Source organism: Sorghum bicolor, chromosome 9 (assembly GCF_000003195.3).
Source record: "Sorghum bicolor cultivar BTx623 chromosome 9, Sorghum_bicolor_NCBIv3, whole genome shotgun sequence".
Classification (NCBI taxonomy): Eukaryota; Viridiplantae; Streptophyta; class Magnoliopsida; order Poales; family Poaceae; genus Sorghum; species Sorghum bicolor.
In genome coordinates, this window is record NC_012878.2 from 4,192,537 (window position 1) to 4,215,461 (window position 22,925).

Below are 22,925 nucleotides of genomic sequence, written 5' to 3' on the forward strand. Positions count from 1 at the left end.
GACTCCCGATGATGAGATCTTGAGAGTGATCTTGGAGGAGATGTGATGTTCTTCTCGGTGCCACTTGAGGAGTTGGTTGGGGGGCATCAACATCTTGTGCTTGTGCCACCGATTGCTCATGAGTGACTTGGGTGTCTTCATGAGCATCTCTCACATCCTTGTCTTCATCTTGTGGACCTTGTGAGGTGGATGGTCGCTCAATGATTTGTACATCATCATCATCTTCTTTTGGCTTGATGTCTCCCACCGGCATGTTCTTCATGGCATCCCTCAATGGTTCACCACCTACATCACCAAGATTATCACTTGCTCCTTGGGAGCCATTAGTTTCATCAAATTCAACATCAAATGTTTCTTCAACCATCTTTGTGGCATGGTTGAAAACTCTATATGCTTTGGACTTTGATGAATAGCCAACCAAGTAGCCGATATCACATCTTCTTTGGAATTTTCCCAAGTGTTGGCGCTTCTTGTATATGTAGCACTTGCATCCAAACACTCTAAAGAATGAGACATCGGGCTTCTTCCCATTTAGCAACTCATAAGGTGTCTTCTCTAGGAACTTGTGAGGAAAGAGCCGGTTTGATGCATAGCATGCGGTGTTGATTGCCTCGGCCCACATCTTCTCCGAAGTGTTGTACTCATCTAGCATTGTTCTTGCCAAGGTGATCAATGTCCGGTTCTTTCTTTCTACAACCCCATTTTGTTGTGGTGTGTATGTTGAGGAGAACTCATGCTTGATTCCCACTTCATCACAATACTCTTCAATGTTGGTGTTGTCAAACTCTTTGCCATTGTCACTTCTAATTTTCTTGATCTTTACATCAAATTGATTTTGGGCATTCTTTGCAAATTTCTTGAATATTGATGCAACTTCGGCCTTGTCTTGCAAGAAGAATGTCCAAGTGTACCGTGAGTAATCATCAACTATGACCAAGCAATATTTGTTGCCTCCAAGACTAGCATATGTGGTTGGTCCGAACAAATCCATGTGAAGTAGCTCAAGCACTCTTGAAGTAGAGAGATAGGCTTTGGTTGGATGAGTATTTGCAACTTGTTTGCCCGCTTGACATGCACTACAAAGCTTGTCCTTCTCAAATGTCACATCCTTCAAGCCTCTAATCAATTCTTTCTTCATCAACTTCTTGAGTGTGCCCATTCCAACATGTGCTAACCTTCTATGCCACAACCACCCAAGCGAAGTTTTGGTGAATAAGCAAGTTTTGACATCAACTTCATTTGATGAGAAATCAACTACATATAAGTTGTTGTGTCGGAAGCCTTTGAATATCACTTCATTGTCATCTTCCTTGGTCACAATTACTTCCTTCTTCTTGAATAGGCATTCAAATCCAAGATCACAAAGTTGTCCAACCGAGAGCAAGTTGAAACTCAAAGATTGCACATAGAGCACATTGGTGATGGAGTTGTCATTTGATATAGCAACTTTTCCTAGACCCTTGACTTTCCCTTTTGAATTGTCACCAAATGTGATCTTCTCTTGGTTGTCAACATCTTCATCAAGGGAGGTGAACATCCGGGGATCTCCGGTCATATGTTGAGTGCAACCACTATCAATTACCCAATGTGATCCACCGGTCTTGTAGTTCACCTACACACAAGAGATCAAGCTTGAGATTTAGGGACCCACATTTGCTTAGGGCCCTTGACCTTCTCAACTAGTTGCTTTGGTACCCAAATCTTCTTTGGCCTTTGCTTGTTTGGTGGCCCCATGAAGCTAACCTTGACCTTGCCACTCTTGTCTTTCCTTACAATGTAGTGAGCATTGAAGGCAAATGGTCTTGCATGCTTGGGCAAGGGTGGTGGTAGTGGTGCCTTGCACTCATGAGCAAAGTGTCCTTCTTGACCACACTCAAAACATCTCTTTGGTTTTGGCTTGCTTGCTTGATCATGAGTGGCTAGAGATTTGATGAGCTTTGTTTGATGAGCCTTATAGCCAATCCCACTTTTGTCCATCTTCATGACGGTGTTCATGAAAAGCTCACTTTGAAGGTCCTTCCCTTTAGTGAACTTTGCTAACCCCATGGTTAGATGTTCCTTCTCTTTCTTGAGCTTGTTGTTCTCTTGGGTTAGCTTCTTGATGATTGGGTCATTGTTGCTAGCTAACTCATCCAAAATGAATGTCTCATCTTCTTCTTGCTTGTCATACATCAAACCAAGCTTAAGATATTGATTTTCTTCCTTGAGTAACTTGTTCTCATATGCAAGCTTCTTGTCTTGATCAAGTGACTCAATCACAATTGTCTTGTGCTTGGCTTGATCTTGCAACTCTTTCTTGAGCATGACAATTTCATCCTTGAGCTTGATAGTGTCCTCATAGTTCTCGGCCACTACCACTTTCTTGCCCTTGCAATCAACACATTTGCTTGTGCTCTCCACAAGTAAGTCATCACAAGATGTGGCTACATCAAGCTTAGCAACATTGTTAGTAGCAACATGTGTTTCATCAATTGCAAGTTCATAAGCAATCTCTAGGTTGTCATAGTTTGCTTTTAAAGTTGTTAGTTCTTCTTTCATTGCTCTATATCTAGTGATAAGCTCATCATGAACACTCTCAAGTTTATCATGTTTTTCTTTGAGCTCTTTTAGAGAGAGTTTGAGCTCCTTGAGCTTAGTGGTCATGATCTCATTTTGTTCTCTAAGCTCATCACTAGGGTTAAGCTTTGCTAGAAGTGTCTCATTTTCAAGTTCAAGCTTTTCATTTTCACATCTAGTCTTTCTTATGACTTTTGTGTATTTGTTAAGCAATTTTACAAGTTCATCATAAGAAGGTGATTCATATTCACTATCACTCTCACTACTTTCATCCTCACTTTGTACCTTCCGGTCACCCTTAGCCATAAGGCATAGATGTGTAGAGGATGTAGATGGTGGTGAAGATGATGGTGATGGAGCATCAATGGCAATGGCGGCAACCTTCTCATCATCACTTTCATTGCCGGATGAATCACCACTTGAGCTTTCAATGTCGGTGAGCCAATCACCAACAATATAAGCCTTGCCATTCTTTTTCTTGTAGTGCTCCTTCTTCTTGCCACCTTTCTTCTTGTATTGCTTCTTGTCATTTTTCTCGTCATCACTTGAGTCATCTTGCTCTTTGTTCTTCTTCTTGTACTTGTCTTTCTTGGGCTTTGGACATTGATGAGCAAGATGACCAAGCTCACCACAATTGTAGCAATCCATCTCGGAGATGGGCTTCCTCTTGCTACTTGTGAAGAACTTCTTCTTCTTGGAGTCAAAGTTAACTCCATTCTTGTTGAGCTTCTTCAACATTTTTGTGGTCCTTCTCACCATGAGGGCAATAGATGCATCATCATCACTTGAAGTTGATGACTCAACTTCACTCTTCTTGGCTTTGCTCTTGTGAGAAGCTTTGAGAGCCAAGTCCTTCTTTTCTTTCTTGGCCGATGAGGAGCCATCTTGAGGATTCATGTGCATGTACATCTCATGAGCATTGATCTTTCCCAATATGGTGGTTGGTGTAGCGGTGGAAAGATCGCCTTGATGAAGCACGGTTACTATGTGCCCATATTTCTCAATGGGAAGCACACATAGTATCTTCCTTGCTACATCCGCCGTACTCATTTGTGTAAGCCCGAGTCCATTTAGCTCCTCTACAATGACATTCAAGCGAGAATACATTTCATTAGCATTTTCTTTAGGGAGCATTTCAAAAGTATTGAGCTTGTTCATCACTAGGTGATACCGTTCCTCGCGTTCACTCTTAGTTCCCTCATGGAGCGCACAAAGTTCCTTCCAAAGTTCATTGGCGGTTTTGTGACTCCGAACACGGTTGAACACCTCTTTGCAAAGACCTCTAAAGATGTGGTTTTTGGCCTTTGCATTCCACTTCTCATTTTCTTGCTCTTGTGGAGTAAGAGCGGTGGCTCTTTCCGGAGGGGCAAACCCTTCGGTCGCGGCTTTTAGGCACTTTGTATCGCATGCCTCTAGGTATGACTCCATCCGTATTTTCCAATACGGGAAGTCATCCCCATCAAACATGGGTGGCGGTCCATCCCCGTTAGACATCTTTCTCTAGGCGGTGAAGCCTAAATAATGAGCACTAGGCTCTGATACCAATTGAAAGGATCAAGATGCCCAAGAGGGGGGGTGAATTGGGCTTCTCTAAAAATTTAAGCAACCTATGAGCTCCAATTCAACCCCTTGTGCCTAGTGAGACTTAGAGAGCTACCGAATAAAAAGTTTTGCAACCTAGTTCCAATCCTATTCTAGCATGGCAGTTCTAAGAATGTAAAAGCACAAAGTAAATGCTAGAAAGTAAAGGAGTAGTGGAAGAAAATGCTCGGCGATGTTTTGCCGAGGTATCGGAGAGTCGCCACTCTCCACTAGTCCTCGTTGGAGCACCCGCGCAAGGGTCTTGCTCCCCCTTGGTCCGCGCAAGGACCAAGTGCTCTTTACGGGCTGATTCTTCGACACTCCGTCGCGGTGAATCGCCCAAAACCGCTCACAAGCTTGACACGAGCCACCCACACGAACTTCGGGTGATCTTCGTGTCTCCAATCACCACCGAACCGTCTAGGTGATGGCGATCACCAAGAGTAACAAGCAAAGAACTCTCACTTGACCCAAACAAGGCACTAGAGAGTGGTGGATGCACACTTGACTCTTGGAACTCACTAGAGAAGGATTCTCACAAGAAATCACTCCAATCTCAATCCTCTCTAGGCTCTTGCAACTCTCTTGCTCCACAACAAGTTTCTCTGATGTTCAAATGGGCAAGAGACCTCTCATGGACGAGGTGGAGAAGTATAAATACTATCCACGAAGTCCAAAGGTCGGCCAACCGTTTTCCACTGAAAACGGGGTCACCGGACGCACATTATGTTGCACCGGACGCACTGCACCGAGCGTCCGGTGCTGCATAACGGCTAACTGTACTTCGCTCTGACAGGTCACCGGACGCTAACTCTCAGCGTCCGGTGCAGCGTCCGGTGCTAAGGGAAAACTTACATGCTCCCTGCGCATGGGACCGGACGCTACCCTGTGCGTCCGGTGCTAGCGTCCGGTGCTCTGGGGAACTTTACAAGCTCCCTGGGTAAGGGACCGGACGCTGCCCGGTGCGTCCGGTGCCAGCGTCCGGTGCCTAACCCTAAGCACCAACCTGTTCCAACGACTAAGGACCTCACCGGACGCACTCACAGAGCGTCCGGTGCAGCGTCCGGTGCCCCTTTGGGCACCCAAACTTCGTCGAAACGTGAACGCTCCAACACGAAGTTTGTTCCTCTCGATCTAAGGACTATCTCTGAGCTGCCTAGTGCTAGGTTTACCAAGTGTGCACCACACCTAAACCTAAAGCCTTGCCTAAGTCAAGCTACTAGATCAAAGCCCCTCTTAATAGTACGGTCAAAAGAGAACAAAGTCCTAAACTACTCTAAGTGCCCTTCTTCACCATATGGCACTTAGACCTAGTCTAGTCTCGACGATGTCCATCCATCCTTTGAAAACCGAAACGATTTCCACTATTAAGTTGGCATGTACGTCCCTGTCCATCGAGTACTTATTTACCATGACCTTACCTATGACTTTGCCTCTGCAAAACACACGTTAGTCATAGTAACCAACAATGTCATTAATCACCGAAATCTCTTAAGGGCCTAGATGCTCTTTCAGCTGGCTAGGAGCCGCACCGCTACCGTCGCACAGGAGCATGACTTTTTTTTTCAAGCGGATAGAGCATCCACTCGCCTATTCTCATAGTGGGGAAGGAGGATTGGGAGTAAAAAAACAATCTGGTATGTAATGTAACAAGTGGCAGGTAGGTTTCATACAAAGTCACAGTCTTACAGATGGTCAAAGCACCTCTCGCGGCTGATGTGAAGAGTGAAACTATGCGAAAGTTGTTTTTGATAAAAGAAAAGGTTGATCCAGTAGGTGCTCGGGTTTTGGATTTTTAGAAAGCCAAAAAGTATGTTGAGAAGCCCTATAAAAGACACCCTATAATTTTGAACTGAGGTCGTATCTTGTTAAATAAACATCCAAATTGTATATGTTTATAAGTCCTGGTTCATACTTAAAACAGTGTCTGCATATACATAGCATATATCTTATATATTTTCATATCACATGTAATTAGGACCATTGTGCCACAGTAACAAAACAAGTTACTCGGCTTATTACAAACTCAAAGTAATGGCTCCTGCCTCGTAGTATAGTCCACATTGGATCATAATAATAAAGGCCCATGGTAGAGTCCATATTAGTAGCTTCACGGTCTTAGTTGATGGAAGCCAGTTCACACCAAATATTCATGGATAGACCTCGATGACTGATAGGGTGCCAACAACGGGTAGAATTTTATAGTCTTTGAATCCAGCTTCCATGAAAATCTTTTTCCACTCTTGCTCATCACGCTCAACCCCATTGACCATCATGATAAACAGATCAAACATAACTTGTGTCTCTAGATGCTTTATGTTTGACTTCTCATCATGTCCAACTACCATGTCTATGATTATTACCTTCCCTCCTGCATCCCATGGAGATATTGCTTGCATGCAGTTCTTCAATATCTTGACACACTCATCGTCACCCCAGTCATGTAAAGTTGTCTGGCACATCCATAGAGGTAATCATCACATCATAAGAAAAAAGAGATCAATGACCAAAATTTTCAAGTTTGACTTTGATATTAATCTCTCATCAAACCACAAATACCGTGAAGAATGAAGTGAGCAATAACGAACTAACAGGTCAGCATTAGCGAAGCCACGGGGCTGGCACGGGCCATGGCCCCTGCTAACATCATAACAAACATTTTTAATAATGTAATATAATTCAATAATCTATATTAGAAATATATAATAAAAACGTTTATTATATATTGTTTGATGACTTCTGGATAATAAAATCACATAGATTTGCATTTTATCTTCGGATGAGCTCTTTATTATGAATAACTCCTGGCTTCATTGTTGACAGATATGGTCGTCTACCATGGGAAAATCAGCATGCAAAGTTAAAACCGTCAAATAGTGGATAAATTCAGAAAAATAAGAGCCTATCCTCGGTGTAAAGATCCAAGTAAATAAGCTACACTCAATTATTCCACTGGCGGAGCCACCGCCCGGCCACCCCGGGCGGCCGGCCGGGCTCCTCGCCAAGATGTAAAAGGAATTTTCTTTATATTTATATAGAATTCTGTAATTTTATAATTAAATATTTTTACTTAATGAGAATTGTCCGGGCTCCTAACATCTTCTGGCTTCGCCACTGAATTATTCTATGAGTGGAAACTCTTCGACCGCCTCCCTATGTATAATTTCTAGCTCCGTCACTGTGGATCAGATGTACATACCTTGAGGAAAACAGCAGTCAGGAATACTCTGAAACATATCGCCAGCGATGAAGTGCACGTTGGTATCGGATGGAGCACCGGCGGCGACGTGCGGGAGGTCAAGCACGCTGCACTTGAGATGCGGGAAGGCAGCGGCGATGGCGGTGGCGGCGCCGCCATGGCCACCGCCAACGTCGACCAACGAGTCGATCCCACGAAACACCTCGCCGCACTCCCTGAGCACGACTGGCATCAGGAAGCGGCTCTGTGCAGCGAGCCCTTTGTTCAGTATGGCGTTGGCGTCGTCAGCATGTTCCCAGATCCTTGGGACTTGGCTGAACGCCAGGCCAAACGCCGACGGCTCGTGGTGCTCCTGCCGGAACCACGCGCAGATGCCCATGGCGTGCGGGGAGACGCTGATGGGGTGGAGCACCACGCTCATAAACGGAGCCAGTGTTGCCGAGCTCACCTCGTCGTCGCCGACGACGAGGAACCGGGAGGCTGCCGTCAGCCTGTAGACGACGACTGCGGCAGCTTCGTCGTCGTCGTCCGGCGCGGCGTCGGCGACGGCGACGCTGAAGGTGCCCGAGACGGTGAGCACGCGCATGAGGCGGCGTAGGGCGCGAAGCTTGCATGGATGGAGGGCCGTCTCGGCGAGGATCTGGGGGAGGGTGGCGCCGCCGCCGTGGCGGTGGATCGCGTCGGGGATGCGGAGGTCCAGGGCCACGGCGAGAGCGAGCGATTTGAGGTAGCTCAGGGACTGGTGCCAGAGCTCGTCGTGAGCTTGGAGCAGGTCCTGCTGGTTACTCTCCTTCGTCTCCGTGAGTGCCATCGTCGTGCCCACGTATAGTATATACACTCGTGGCTAGCGCCTAGCGCTGGGTTCGAGTCGTGGCCGGGTGCACCGATCGACGGAACCGTGCGTGTTTATTTATACAAGTGTTCTGCTTGTGGTTGTTGTGTGCTCTGTGCCTCTACGACTGCAGCATAGTATCCATTTGCACATAATCATAGATAAATCACTTGTCAGCTAGAATCAGTACTACTTTTCAGTCATGAAATAATGTTTTTCTCTCACAACAAATCAATGTGAACATCAGCAAGAACTGCAGAAACCATTAGCCGAATAGCTTAGTGTTAACCTTTAGTGAGGACAGGGTGTACGTTTCTTAATTCTTTGGTCATAACTTTTCACAAACTTGAACAAGTTTCCACGGGGCTAGCTCTGTCGTCACATCTAATCTTATATCAATTAGGAGTATTAAACATAGGCTAATTATATAACTGATTGCACAGATTGAGGCTAATTTAATTACGATTTACGAGACGAATTCATTAAAACTAATTAGTTCATGATTTGACAATGAGGTGCTACAGTAAATATTTGATAATAATGGATTAATTAGAATTATATTCATCTTGCTAATTAGTCCTGCGAATTAGGTTTTTAATTAGCTCATGTTTAGTCCTCCTAGTTAGCATACGAATGTACAATGTGACGCATTAAACTTTAGCCCATAGATCCAAACACTAACACCAAGTGTCGCGAACTGAAAAATCCAGCTGATCTCTCTCAAGTCTCAAGTTTAGTCTAATCCAAGTGCTGGATCTACTATTGCAAGCGAGCTGACTTATGTAACGAGAGAAGTTAAATGCATGGTTAGCATGGACAAACAACAACAACAACAACAACAACAACAACAACAACAACAACAACAACAACAACAACAACAACAACTGGTCAGCGCTCAGCACTAAGCGCAATTAATTGAGCTGGACAAAAGGAAAAAATATCAACCATTAATGGTACAAAATAAGTACAAATAGAGTAGTCATAGAATATTTTGTCATAATAAATTTATTCAGAGAATAAATGTAAATACTATTTACTATAAACTTGGAGACATAAATGCAAATACTATTTGGTATGTTGATTGACACTTGCTTGAGGTAGTTCACCCTGCATAGGTTTAGTAGCACTTGTTTGATCTTAAGCTTGCATATGATAAGTGCTAATTTTGTGGTGAACACTTTCTCAAGACTAAAATATGCTCAAAATGCTTTGCAATTCACATGTGTATCATATGATCAGTTTGAGCATTTGCTAGCACATGGATTTATTGCTATACTCACATACTAGTATCAGTTAATTAGAACATACTTTCATTTTGAATGATCTACTTTTGAAGCTCTAGCATTCTACATCCCACGGATGTTATAGTAGTTTTTGGCATTTTGGTGTGTGTTTGATGTGCGCATGTATCAATAAGGGGGAGAAATAGCAAATACTTCGTTGACAAGTGAGAGAATAGTTTTTCAGGGAAGTTGCATTTGAGGCTGTTTTGCTAGTTATGTTGTGCCTGTACCTTTTCTGGAGGGATGCTTTGGTTTTGACAACTTTGTTTAGCAACCTTTGCTCTGATACTTAGCTAATGGTGTTGAGCCCTTTCTATCTCTTCTTGAGGACTAGGTGTGTTCTGCTTGGTTACGTCGAGTCGTAGCCCATATCATTGGGGACCAAGTTTTGCTCATTTCAAATGACCTAGTTTAGCTTTTCTTTGACTTTTGGTCCTTTGACTGGGAGCGGTGAACGACAGACGTAGGACTTGGATCGAGGGACCAAGGAGCCAGAGGACTGATGTGGGTGTCTAAAACTTGAGGATATCGACATGTAAGAGTACATGTAGAGGAGAGGACCATGTTGACCAAGTCAAAATAGAGGCTCTAGAGGACTTGGTGATTGAGTGGTCAAGCACGATGGTGACACGTGTCGAGATCATGGAGGAGGCATAGATGATACACTTTTCTAGGGAGTTTGATGGTTTGGGCCTCAAAGTCATCCACAAACGGTTTTCTTTGTTTGGGCCTCATAACTCGGTTAGAGATTAGGATAGACTTAGAGGCAGCACATGGCATCCACTACTATGTAAAATCTTTTCCGAGGCGAGCATTTTGGATTAACCAAGACGGGCACTGAAAACGCCTTGGATGAAAGGTCACAGTAAATGAAGGTATTTTTGGAGGCATTTTGCTGTCCGACTCTGTTAATCAAAAAGAAAAAAAGAAAAAAAGAAAAAAAAAATAGGCCCGGTGGGCCCATCCACGGGCTCGCCAAGTCCATCTGCGCTTCATCGCTTGGCGATGCCTACATATTGTCGTCGGATCCACCACGGATGATGCCACTGGATCCATGCCCCTCCTCTCCTCCCCACTGGATCCCAACAGCGCCCCTCTTCTCCTCCCTACTTGATGCAACGCCGTGGGGGTCCTCCCTATCAGATCCCCGACGTGGTAGCATCATGGTGGATCCCCGCCGAACGCACCGCGAGGGTGCTTGAGGGCCGCAGGGAGGGCACTGAGCTCGAGCTTGCTAGGCCATCACGCCACCGGGCCACCAGGTTGTCAGGCCGTGCCGCAGCTAGGCCGCCTGGCCACTAGCTTGTCGTGCCTACTGTTGTTGAGGGAGAGGGAGGCGCTAATGAGAGGGAAAAGGGGATGGGGTGCTCGGGTCCAGAGGGGACACCAACTGGAGGGGAGGGGAGGGGAGGGGAGGGAGTGCTCAGGTGCAAGAGAAAGGCAAAGAGGAGGAGGCACCGCTCGGTCTCCTGAGGAGGGGGAAAGGATGTGAAATGAGTGATTGTAACCCTAAATTCGTATATTTATATGGTAGATGGTTACTGGGCCTTGCATGGGCCAGTTGGGCCTCGTTCTTTTCCCAGGCGGTCCTTATAAAAGACCGTCTTGGATAATGTATTAACTGAGGCGGTTGTGTTAGAAAAACTGCCTTTATTAATAGGCATTAACCAAGGCGGTTCCGTTATGTTGCCTGCCGGGTTAGTAGATTTTGCGAGGCGGTTATTTTTAACCGCTTCAGTTAATAAAAAATGACCACCTCGGTTAATCCAGGCAATAAATGAGGTGGTTGAAAATGCTGCCCACCTCAGAGGGTGTTTTCAAAAGGTCGTGGTAAATATTTTTTGTAGTAGTGGTCTCGAGACAAAGCAAAGTCATGAAGAGTTCATGGGTGTCAGATACATTGATCTTAAGTTGGACCATTTCTCCTCTAGGTTAAGTGGCCTTGCCAAAATCTCTAAGGGCTTGTTGGGAATTTGTAATAGATCTATAAATATGATAGGAGGCTACCCCAATCAGCCATCTCTTAATTCTTGTCTTAAGCTCTAGTTTTCGGGGCTAGTTTCCCTAAATATGTCTATTGAGATCCACAGTGTAAAGGATGATACTTAATCTTTCCTCTACAAAGAACCAGACCCGGTTGATCTTCAAAAACAATTAAATCATTCTTCGAAAGATCTAAATCTGAGTTCTTGCAGTATTGATTTTGTTCCGGTTCACTTCCCTTCTCTGTTTCTTTAGATTTTGCGTTCTAGCGCTTTTGAGATGGTTTGAGGTGTTGGATTCTGCAAGGATCCAAGATGAATTAATCTGCCTAAGGAATTGGTGCTCTGAAGATTTCCTATCGACTCCCCCAAGAACTCCCTGCAAAGTTTTAGCCCGACCGGAGTTGATTTGAACCCTCAGTGAATTTTTCTTTCGTGAAAAATTCAGCATCAGCTCAAGCATACCAGACTGGTCCAATATTAATATCAGTCTGGTCCAGTATCTGAATTTTAGAATTAATTTAATTTTGTGGGTTGATTCCACACAAGGTGTTGAGAGGTTATGGTTAAAATTTCATAATTTTTGGACACCATTTGATAGTATTTTCACTTTTCTCTCAAAGTGACGTGTGCTGTCACGTTCATACCGAACATGTCCAATATGCACACTGGACTGGTCCGATTAGAACTATGAAATTGGCCTTTTGCTGATTCTTGCTCGATTTGTTTCCACACCTTCTTTACTGAGGCTTCTTGAGTACATCTAGTCACCTGTTGGCCTGTGTGAACTCATTTTTGAGAATTTTCACTTTGGGGTTGGTTTAGGATAGTGGCCAAGTTTCTTGCGTGAGCAGAGAAAATTTATTTGGCTCTGATTCACCCCATCTAGTCACCTACTCGGTCCTTCATCTTTTTATTTTATTATAGAGGCGCTGTAAATCTTGATTCATGCAGGTGTTGCACCTGAGGGGGACTGTTTGTGCTCCTCCAAAAACCATTTTTAGTGATATGCACAAACTGTGATTGTAGCAGTTTTTTGTTCCATTTCTTCACTAGTCATTGAGCCACTTCACTTCTTTTCTTGCACATTCCTCGGATCTTTTATAAATTGTCTAACATATCTTTAATATATATGTTAGTCCTAGGCTTATGTTGTCATATTAATTGCCAAAACTAAAAGATATGATCATGGGCACATGATCCTTACAACTTTCACCATCAATGACATAAACTTAGCTTCAATAGTTGGCAAAGTAACTATATGCTACAAGTTTTCCCTCTTGGTAACACAAGAACCAAAAAGCTAAAACACATAGCCGATGAGTATCTCTCATGAAGATCCAAAGTGCAATCAAAATCAGAACTAGAAGGTGGGCTCAATCAGATCCAAAGCGCAATCAAAATCATAATAACTAGAAGGTGAGCTCAATCACTAGTGTTATTAGTCGATAACCTTCCAAATTTGGAGGAGTTTGTGCTGAGAAACAAACAGCAGCACGTTGCTTTCATTGTTTGACAATGCCAACCAAATAGCCAGGGTGACTCTTTGTGGTACATTGTTGAACCAATGTGATCTACAAATGCTCGCCAAGAAGCCAAACTTGTGCTGCTAGTGCTCATGGAGAACTCTTATGTTGAAAAGCATCTTAATTTCTATAGTGATGAGTTCCCACAGCTCACCCTTCTTACTGTCAACTGAAAAAGAAACAGTGATAGCGTGGAGGAAGAGAGAATTGCGGCGTGATAGCGCGGAGCACTGTGTTGCGCCCCCTGCACCACGGCGACTTGGGGTCGAGGATGCAGCAAATACAAGTGTCAGTGCGTTCCTCTTGGCTGCCTGGCCAGTTGAGAGCGAGGCCCAATGTCAAGGACCACCATTAATTGTTCTACAAATTTCAAGAGAGAAATTCAGATTTTTTTTTTTTAGGATTTGACAGGGCTTCACCTCATCACTAGTGAAGTCATTTGTTTTTGACTTTAGCTCCACGAATAACTTCACATGTGAAGCTGAAGCCGTTTTAGTTACCCATTTGACGAAATGTCTTCACCTGTCTATCATGAGAGAGGCCGAATGTTGAAGATATACCTCTGTGTACGCACATAGTAACATTTGTAGTTGTACGTTTGTTTTTTAAATTTTATATTAGAAATAAAAAAAAACAGAAAGAATTGGCCGCCAATGCATTGATTTTTCCATAGTACTGATTTGTGGCAAAGAAAATAAAGAATTGGCAACCACTAGTGAAGTCGAGAAGAAGTTGCGAACAGCGGGGGCGGCTCCTTTTCTAAGTGGCAAATCACATAAATTTTTAAGTTTTAAGGGTAGGGGCACATGGAGTTGGAGAGAGAGCTGGGAGAAGTTCTTATTTTTGGCTTGTTTACACTCAAAACTATGTGAGGTTATATTTTTAGAGGCGTCACCGAAGAAGCCATTTGTCCATTTCTAGGGATGAAAACGATTGGAATCGATCGATAGGAGGCCAAATCACTCTCGTTTTCATTTTTTTTTCTCAAAAACGAAATCGATACGATATTGTCGGAAACGAATACGGCGCCGATATTCCGGTAATTTCAAAAATGTAGTAGTCGATCGAAAAGTATATCAATAACGATCGGAATCCTATGAGAACGATATCTTAAAAACAATAAACATGTCAAACCATCGAATATGAGAAGATCTACATAACTCTACCTATCTCATATGACAATGACAAGTAAAGCCACAAGTAAAACTACATAGTTTATACCATCTTAGGTCTCATGCAATAGTACCACAATTTTTGACAAAGACACAAATAAACGATCATATTCCAAATGGACTCAACATATCATAGTGATCAAAATACGAATTATTATAGTTTCTCTTGGAGGGTGTAGCCTATAGACTACGAATGTCAGACATGTCATTAATTAAAGGCCTTTGAATCGGTAATTATCAATGATAATTACCAGTTAAATATGAAAATCTTCAAAAATGATCGGAAAAGGACAAAATCATTTTCGCTTTCGTTTTCGATTATTTTTACCATTATCATTTTTGTTTTTTCGGTTACCGTTATGATTTTTGTTTAGGCCTAAAAATCGGGAGGAAAAACTCGAAAACGATTTCCAAAAATTACAGATTATCATTTTTGTTTTTATTCCCTACCCATTTCATTTTACCCCGGCTGACAAAAAAATAATCCTAAACAACTCTTCTTGAAGCCGTCAGAGAAACCCTGTCGAATAGGACCTCAGTGAACAATGGACAACAGAAGGCCCGAGAAGGACACATCGATCACCGATCCGTCAGAATCAAAAGATAACTGAGAGTGAGGACAAAACCAATTGATGCATGATGATGAAACTTGAAATACTCCAAAAAAAAATCCCTGATATTAGAAACGAGGATGGCTACATACGGTCGCTCCTGGCGACCCCTACTACGGCTTCGGGTAGTGCTTTTGTCTGGCTTCGTTGCTGGTTCTTTCACTTCTTGTACAGAAATGTTTCGCAAACCGTTACTTCTACCAAACCCTTTTTTTTACAACATTCCACCAAACCCTTTGATTTCTTATATAAACGAACTACCATGTTTTCTCCTGGATGTAATTTGGTTGTACAAATGGGTCATGACAACACGTCAATAAATGAGAAATGGGAACACGCTTACTTCCAAGCGTGCAGGATTTGGTGCTGCCGCATCCACACCTAGGACGGGCGTGTCCCAATCACAAGGGGGAATAAGGAAGCCGTTTGATTCGCGTGTGTCGTCTTTTTCCTCAGCTCCGGCACGGCAGCTAGGGTTCTGGTGGCCCGCGTCACCTCTTTTTTCTCCAACTCTGGTGGGCTTAGAAGAGGGGTTTAGGGAGAGGAAAACCGACTAGACTGTGGGAACGGTGAGAGAGCGGTTTAGGGATTTTGGCCGCGGTGGAGGCGGCCAAGTCAGGACGGGGTAGGAACGCCATGGCTGCAGCATGTAATGGCATGTGGGAGAGCGTGGGGAAGAAGAAGATCACCACGGGCAGTAGGGTCTTACCACTGCAAACAAGCAAGAACCAAACAGAAAGCTCAAGCACATGCTGGACTGACCGGAGACAATTCCAGTGGCCTGAATCAAGACCTGGTGCACCACGATGTCAAGCACAGGACCAAAGACCGACGAAACAAAAAGAAAAAAGCGATTAGCGCTCAAACACCTGCCGTCGGCCTAGCTAGCGATGTGCTAGCAGCTAATCCTGTTGGACGGACGTGCAACTAGGCACAGGAGCTTGGCTCCGCTCAAATCGAGCACGCACAGCACCTAAGTGCCTGACGATGGTAATACTGCTGCTAGTTCTATCTATAGAATCTTCCACGACACAGCCAGAGAACGAACACAAGCCAAGCGGACAAGCAGAAAAAGGTATGGCCAAAAATTAGACGAGAAATCAATCAAATCATCATAAATCGTTTCCAAATTTTACACAGACCAAATTTAACCTAGCACAAACTCATCACTAAGAAATCATCACTTGGTATTGACCCAAACTCTAGGAAAATCAGATCATAGCCAAGCACAAAAAATGACCTCTCTTATGAACACAGGAAGCTAACCCTAGGTGGAGAAATAAAGAAGTGGGAGAACGGTGAGGGAGAAGAAGGCTCCCTCATCCTATTTAGTAGGGCTATTACAGAATCTCACCATCTCGGTTTTGCCCTTAAATATTTTGAGTTGAACCATATAACTCAAGGGTGTTATGATCAAACCTAGATAATCTTTATTTGACGTCCACCGCGCTCTTCATGAGATAGTTTCGCCTCAACGCTAACTCCTCGATGCCGCCATGTATTGTTCATTCCTCCTCGAAACCTTCAGCCAGGTTTTGAGGCCAACCCGCGAAACACGCCAACGATGGTTTTGAGGCCCAAACCACCAAACTGGCCACAAGCAGCGTACTCCATACGCATCTCCTGCCACTCGATGTGTGTCATCGTCGTCCTCGATTGGTTGGTCGCCAAGTCCTCCTGAGCCTCGCTCGACTCACGTCCCCCGTCATGACTCGATCAACACGATCACTTTCATGTATATACTTACGCTTGTCGATTCCCAGATGTGTGGCTAGTCACTCGGCCTCCTGGTTCCTCGGTCCAAGCTTCACATCTGCCTTTCACTACTCTAGGTTCATTGGCACGACACGTCTTTACTTGACCTTCACCTTGTCGTCAACCACCGTCTCCAAGCTCGACACCTACAGGCAAGAGACATTTTGCACGACCCAACTCACGCTATGGGTTAGTCACCAACTCAACTTAGATCGTGGATTACAATCGAACTACAAGGACATATATCAACCTTGTGTTCGCACAATGTAAGGAAGAATAAGAAAGAATAGTAAGAAGAGAGCGCGGCGTGTAAATTCAGCACCGCTGGTCAAGAGAGAGAGAGTCAGCGCACAACACCGCTGAGTAGTTGAGCCGCAGTTTTTTGGGCCCAAAGATAAAATGTTTTAGGCCTTGTTTAGTTTCCAAAAATTTTCAAGATTTCTCATCACATCCAATCTTGCGGCACATGTATGGTGCATTAAATATACATGAAAACAAAAATTAATTGCATAGTTTATCTTTAAATCACGAGACGAATCTCTTAAGTTTAGTTACTCTATAGTTGGACAATATTTATTAAATAAAAACGAAAATACTATAATATCGAAATCCAAAAATTCAGCAGTAAAGGAAAATCATCCGCACGGTGGTTTCATACGGACCTACAACTGACGTGTGGCTCCAGATTCACCATGGGGAGGTTTGAATAATGTCATGGTCCACAGTCAGCGGCAGAGATCGCATGAGGACACGTACGGACAGTCCGTATTGATTCTTTTTTTTAAAAAAAAAATAAAGGACATGAAAAATTAAAACTCGTCGATTTGACTATTACACGGCCTACTCCCAACTATCGTGAGAAGACACTGACAAAAGACATGGTTTAAAAATCGTACATAATAAGCACCTTCCTCGAATCTTCCTGGCAATCACACCTCGGATCAAGCACGCATAAAAACTTGAGCAGAGCTGCTCGATCCGTCGTTGCCACGGCAAAAACGAAGGCGATCGAGACGAAGACCAGCAAGCAACAAGGCATATGGCGGTGGCCGGGGCCGTCGTGAAGGTGTACGGCTCGGCGGTGTCACCGTTCGTGGCGACGGTGCTGGTGTGCCTGGAGGAGGCCGGCGCCGCCTACGAGCTCGTCCCCGTCGACATGGCGGCGCGCGAGAACACGGCGCCGCACCACCTCGCCCGTAACGTACGTCTATGCCTTATGTGCAGTAATCATCTCTCTCTCGCTCATCAAATCGTCACCTGTCAAATCTAATTGTTCATCTAGCAAACAATCATATGAATTCGTTTATATATTTAGAGCCTGTTTAGTACTGTTCACAATAGTTTCATTAATATATTTTTTTTCCAAACATTTATTTTTAAAATAATTTTATGGGTGAAGTTGTTTTTTCTTCTTCTCTCGGAAAGACATAAGTTAGTATGATTTTGTTCATATATTTATAATCCATCGTCTCTCTCACAGCCGTTCGGCAAGATCCCTGCCTTCGAGGATGGAGAACTCATGCTATTTGGTACTACTCCCTCCTCCGTCCACGAGAAATGCAATTCTCTACGTTTAAACCAAATCAATTTGAACAAAATTTTGTTTTTGGCTAGAATCCCGTGCCATTTCAAGGCACGTGCTCCGAAAGCACTACAAGAACGGCGGCGGCGGCGACCTTCTCAGGGAAGGCGACCCCGAGGGGGCGGCCATGGTGGACGTATGGCTGGAGGTGGAGGCGCACCAGTACGAGCCAGCCGTCGCGGAGATCGTCCGGCACTGCGTGATCCTGCCGATGATCGGCGCCGGCGCCGCGCGCGACCAGCTCGTGGTCGACGCGAGCGCCGGGAAGCTTCGCGCTGTGCTGGCGGCGTACGAGGCGCGGCTGCGCGAGCACGAGTACCTTGCCGGCGGCGACGGCGACGACGCCGGCGTCAGCCTCGCCGACCTCGCGCACTTCGGGTTCACCCACTACCTCATGGCCACCGAGTACGCCGCGCTCGTGGAGGAGCGCCCCGCCGTCGCCGCGTGGTGGCGGAGGATCGCCGCCAGGCCGGTCGCCGCGCTCATGTCCTGGCCACCGCCGCCTAGTTGACCCCGTGACTGACCGACAAGCGGGGCCCATATTCTACCTGACATAAAAACCTTGTTCAGGTTTCACACACAAATAATTGTAAATCAGAGTGTGTTATCAGAGGTTTTTTTTTCCTTGAGTGATTAAAGTTGTTCATTTCGCAGCTCCCTGGTACTAGCTAAAAGCCTAAACCACACACTTGTTCGGCCTCTCCCTGTTTCATGCAAACCCCACTTCGTCACTGTACAAACTCATGCATTTATCTCCTAATAATGTCAATACAAGATTGCAACTTTGACAAGAAAACAAACAAATCATAGCAGCTCAGAGAATGAGGATGAAGAAGGCGCCACCATCATCCTCTCCTGCGGCCGTCGTCGTCGGCATGGCGGTGCTGGCCGTGGCGTGGTCCTCCACCGGCCTGCGCGCGGCGGAGGCGACGATCGAGAGCACGTGCGCGGCGGCGGCGGCGCGGGACCAGCGGGTGGACACGAGGTTCTGCGCGCAGCAGTTCCTGGAGTACCACGAGGCGGCGGAGGCGGACCTGTGGGGCCTGGCGAAGACGGCGGCGCTGATCGGCGTGAACCTGGGCGACGACGCCGTGTACGACGTCCACGACGGCACGGTCGTCCCGGACCCGCCGGCGGGGGCGGGTGGGGCGAGGGGGAAGGCGGCGATGGGCGCGTGCGCGCAGGCGTACGACGCCGTCGGCATGGCGTTCGCCGAGGCCGCCGCCGAGCTCGGCGCGCGGCGGTTCGAGCCGGCCAGGGAGAGGTTCGGCCGCGTGACGCCGCTCGTGTGCCGGTGCGACGGCGCGCTCAAGGTCGCCGGTGCGAGGACGCCGCCCGTGCTGGCGAGGTACGGCGACGAGTGCCAGCAGATGGCCATCATCGGTGCCGCCATCACTAACCTCATCAAGTGATCCACAGCACCGCACGTACCTTTCCGTGGATTTGTGTAATTTTGTAGTAGAATCCTCTTAAATAAACAAAAAATGTGAAAATTACCGATCGAATGTCACCAATAAATTTTCGGTAAATCTGTATCATACTTCGAGCGTTCCTCGCCGAGCGCGCGCTCGATTTCATCCTGAGCGCCAGATTCACCATCGACGCTCACGCGCCATGCGCGTGAACACAGAACACTCAACACTAGTCGGTGTGACCGGTGCAGCGCCATGCACCCGGCGGCATCACGTCTCAGTGGCAAGTTTCACCTCTCAGTTGTCAAGACATGACACTAAAATAAAAATAGAATTTTTCAGTGCACAGTTTCATCTTACAATTTTATAGAGTAGATTTAGCATTAAATTCATGTACTATACTGTGATAATGATGCAATATTCAGCAACATTAACCAATAGATGGCTAGCTAGTACCAACATTGAGCAACTACTGCTCGAATGACCAGATACACAAATCAAAAACACGCAGAACGTCGAGGCTCCTAGTCCGTGAGTCTGCGACTTGCTGGTGAGCGCGACAGCGCCCAAGGTCTTGTCGTGCAAACTCCTGCTGAACGCCAAGTGGTTGCTAAGAAGGCGTGATCTTTTCCAATTTTTTTTTTTCATTTTGTGCCTCTTAATGTTAACAAAACGTAACACAGCGTCTACAAGAATATGAACAGACCGATTTCATTCTGACACAAAGACAGCACACACAAGAATAAGCAACAAGATTAACCACAGATTGTCGTGAAAAAGTCATCCCGAATTAGGTACCTAGGATTGTTAACTAATTAACGAGATAAAAGTGCAATTAATCATCGGAACCATGCAGATTCAGAATGCAGGACAGCCATGCAACAAGCAGGTGTGTTTGATCGAGTTTGACGTCAATGGCGCCCGCCGCCGTGCCCGTGCCGCGCGTTTCATTCTGGTCGAATTATTGAGCGACGACTGCATCACAGAGAATCAGAAGCCCATGCCGTCCATGAACCCGCCGTCGTACGCCGCGTCCACCTCGGCGTCGCCGATCATGTCGCCGATCATCAACCCGCCGAGGAGGCCGAGCCCGAGCCCCGCCGCCGAGCCCAGCCCTCCGCCGGACCTCGCCGCCGGCGCCGCGCCGTGGCCCGCGTACCTGTACGGCACCGCACCGTGCGGCGCGGCGCCGTAGCCATACGCGCCGTACCCGTACTGGTGGTGGTGCTGCGGGTACGCTCCGGCGGGGCCGCCGTAGGGAGCTCCAGGTCCAGGACCGTACGGCTGGTGGTACGGCGGGTACTGCCGCGCGCTGCCGCCCGGGGCCGCCACCGGGTACGCGGTGATGGCGGCGTTGGCGCCCTTGCCGTGGTGCCGCTTGGACGACGCCGGCGGGGCGTGGTGCGCGTACGGGTGGTTGGCGTGGGCGTCCGGCGCCGGCGCGTCGGAGAGCCTGTAGGAGATGTGGAGCACGCCGCGCTTGCGTCCGCTGACGGGGCGGCGCACCTCGTAGCTGAGGTGCCTCTGCTCGGCGTTGGCGTTGGCGTTGCCGTTAGTGGCGGCGCCCTCGGGCGAGGCGGCGGCGGCGAGGTCCTGCATGGGCACGACCACCTCGCCGACGTCGCGGTCGCCGAAGGCGCGCTCGGCGCGGAGCAGCACGTGCAGGGCGAGGCCGCGCGGGTCGGCGGCGGGAGGGATGGTGAACCGCAGCGGGGCGTGCCACATCGGGTTCCGTCCCCCTTCGCGGTCGGCGTACGTCCGGTGCGTCGGCAGCCGCGGGTCGCCGCCGGAGATGGACGCCACGGCGTACACGCGCATCTTGGTGAAGAACGTGACCCGCTTCAGGTCCTTGGCCGAGATCAGCGTCACCTCCAGCACCTGGTACGCCATTGCGTGGCGCCGCGCGCAGCCGGGCCCGGCTGCTGCTTCTTGCCTGTGTTCTTGTGTGTCGGAGATGGAGACGACGATGGAAGGTTGGTAGATGACGAAATGACGATTTTGGCCTTCCAGCTTGTAAGCTCAGCTCATGGCTTTTTTGGAGGGGGCGATTTTGTGCAATGCCAAGGGTTCTTGTACCCTGGCGTGGGCACGTGGCCATTGGACAAGAATAGCTTCACTTAACTTGGTTACATTTTTGTTATTCTTAATTAGGGCTATGGTTGTTAGCGGTAAACCGGCCATGGCGGTTCTTTGACGCATGGTCAAAAAGAAAGCATACAATGTGATTACTGGTAATGAATTGGATATGCTTCAACGGGTTTACCTTGAACTAGGTTTTAAAAAGCACATTTTCGAATGGTTTTTAGGTCCAATTTTCATTAAAAAAGGCGGCCACTTGCTTTTTTTCTTTCTTGGTTTAACTGAAATCGTGACGAAGCTTTTGCTGTTCTTTCTAAAAAAGGCATATTTTGATACTATCTATTTCTTTTAATAAAGGAAGTTTTGTTTGAAGTAAAATTTAGACATATACTTCGACATGACATGCCCATTAATTTTAAAAAAAATAAGAAAAAAGAAAGAATAATAAGACCTAGTAAGCTGTAAACAACCTAAAATCTCAAACACAAGATAGAGTTCAAAACACCACTATAGACAAAAAAAAAAGTGGTTGCTCGATTATCTTATACTACAGAAGTATTCGAGTTTCCAGTAGTGACTATAAAGCGAGACGTTCAAAGTTCAAAAAGCTCAATCACACTCCAACAACAAAAGTCATGAAAGTGTATCAAAGCTTCCGACAAGCCTTCAAATTAAGTTCTCCAATTGTTTGACAATTGATCCAATAGTAGCACATGAACGATAAACATAAAAATATGACCGACACAATTGATCAAATCATTATTATCCATTTGAGCGGTATTTGTTCTTATTTCACAAATGACCATCATATTGGAGCATCCTTTTAGAACCCATGGAAGTAGTTAGCCACACTGATATGAATATATCTTCTAAAATGACACCTTTAAGAGAGAACATGATGACATCTTAACTTATCTAGAATTGACATCGTTTCCTCCCAACATGTAGGACGTGTGTGTGTGCGCGCGCGCGTGTACGTGTGTGTGTGCGCGCGTGTGAGAAAAAACACAAAAAGTAAATGAATATTTTTCGTGCAAACAACCTAGATCTCTCTCTTGAGATGGCTAAGTTGTCCATGTGTGCCACAATTTAACATGTGTTATCTCTTATAGACATACAAAACACGTCACAATGTTCACACAACGTCATCCACCAAATCACCTTACCTAGCTGCTCACCGAATCACATCTAATTAGCCACCCACGAATTGTACCTAACTAGTTGTTCACCATTGTCCACCAAAACGCTCTAACCCGGTGAATGTCACCTAGCCATCCACCAAACCATTCTTGGCCACCTGCACCCATATCATACCTATCCAACCGCCCACCATATCAATCCACATGCAGCCGTTG

At 46.1% G+C, this 22,925-nt stretch overlaps 3 protein-coding genes and 1 pseudogene across 3 annotated transcripts; 2 read left to right on the forward strand and 2 right to left on the reverse strand.

Moving 5' to 3' along the window:
• On the reverse strand, positions 6,050 to 8,215 carry LOC8075975 (annotated as a pseudogene).
• LOC8069495 (probable glutathione S-transferase GSTF1) lies at positions 17,387 to 18,732 on the forward strand. Its single transcript, XM_002439238.2, has 3 exons — positions 17,387 to 17,698; positions 17,978 to 18,026; positions 18,112 to 18,732. Exons 1-3 carry the CDS (start codon positions 17,537 to 17,539, stop codon positions 18,588 to 18,590), a joined length of 690 nt encoding a protein of 229 aa, XP_002439283.1. The 5' UTR covers positions 17,387 to 17,536; the 3' UTR covers positions 18,591 to 18,732.
• Positions 18,833 to 20,270, forward strand: LOC8075976 (pectinesterase inhibitor 8). Its single transcript, XM_002439239.2, has one exon. The coding sequence runs from the start codon at positions 18,901 to 18,903 to the stop codon at positions 19,489 to 19,491; it is 591 nt and encodes a 196-aa protein (XP_002439284.2). The 5' UTR covers positions 18,833 to 18,900; the 3' UTR covers positions 19,492 to 20,270.
• Positions 20,235 to 21,567, reverse strand: LOC8075977 (protein SRC2). Its single transcript, XM_002440550.2, has one exon. It carries the CDS (start codon positions 21,379 to 21,381, stop codon positions 20,482 to 20,484), a length of 900 nt encoding a protein of 299 aa, XP_002440595.1. The 5' UTR covers positions 21,382 to 21,567; the 3' UTR covers positions 20,235 to 20,481.

What these genes read in the sequence shown, in the direction of transcription:
- LOC8069495 (XM_002439238.2), top strand. Translation starts at nt 17,537, where the DNA reads ATGGCGGTGGCCGGGGCCGTCGTGAAGGTGTACGGCTCGGCGGTGTCA. An exon ending in CGCACCACCTCGCCCGTAAC is followed by an intron (nt 17,699 to 17,977) that starts GTACGTCTATGC and finishes TCTCTCTCACAG; the next exon opens with CCGTTCGGCAAGATCCCTGC. An exon ending in TGGAGAACTCATGCTATTTG is followed by an intron (nt 18,027 to 18,111) that starts GTACTACTCCCT and finishes GTTTTTGGCTAG; the next exon opens with AATCCCGTGCCATTTCAAGG.
- LOC8075976 (XM_002439239.2), top strand. Translation starts at nt 18,901, where the DNA reads ATGAGGATGAAGAAGGCGCCACCATCATCCTCTCCTGCGGCCGTCGTC.
- LOC8075977 (XM_002440550.2), bottom strand. Translation starts at nt 21,381, where the DNA reads ATGGCGTACCAGGTGCTGGAGGTGACGCTGATCTCGGCCAAGGACCTG.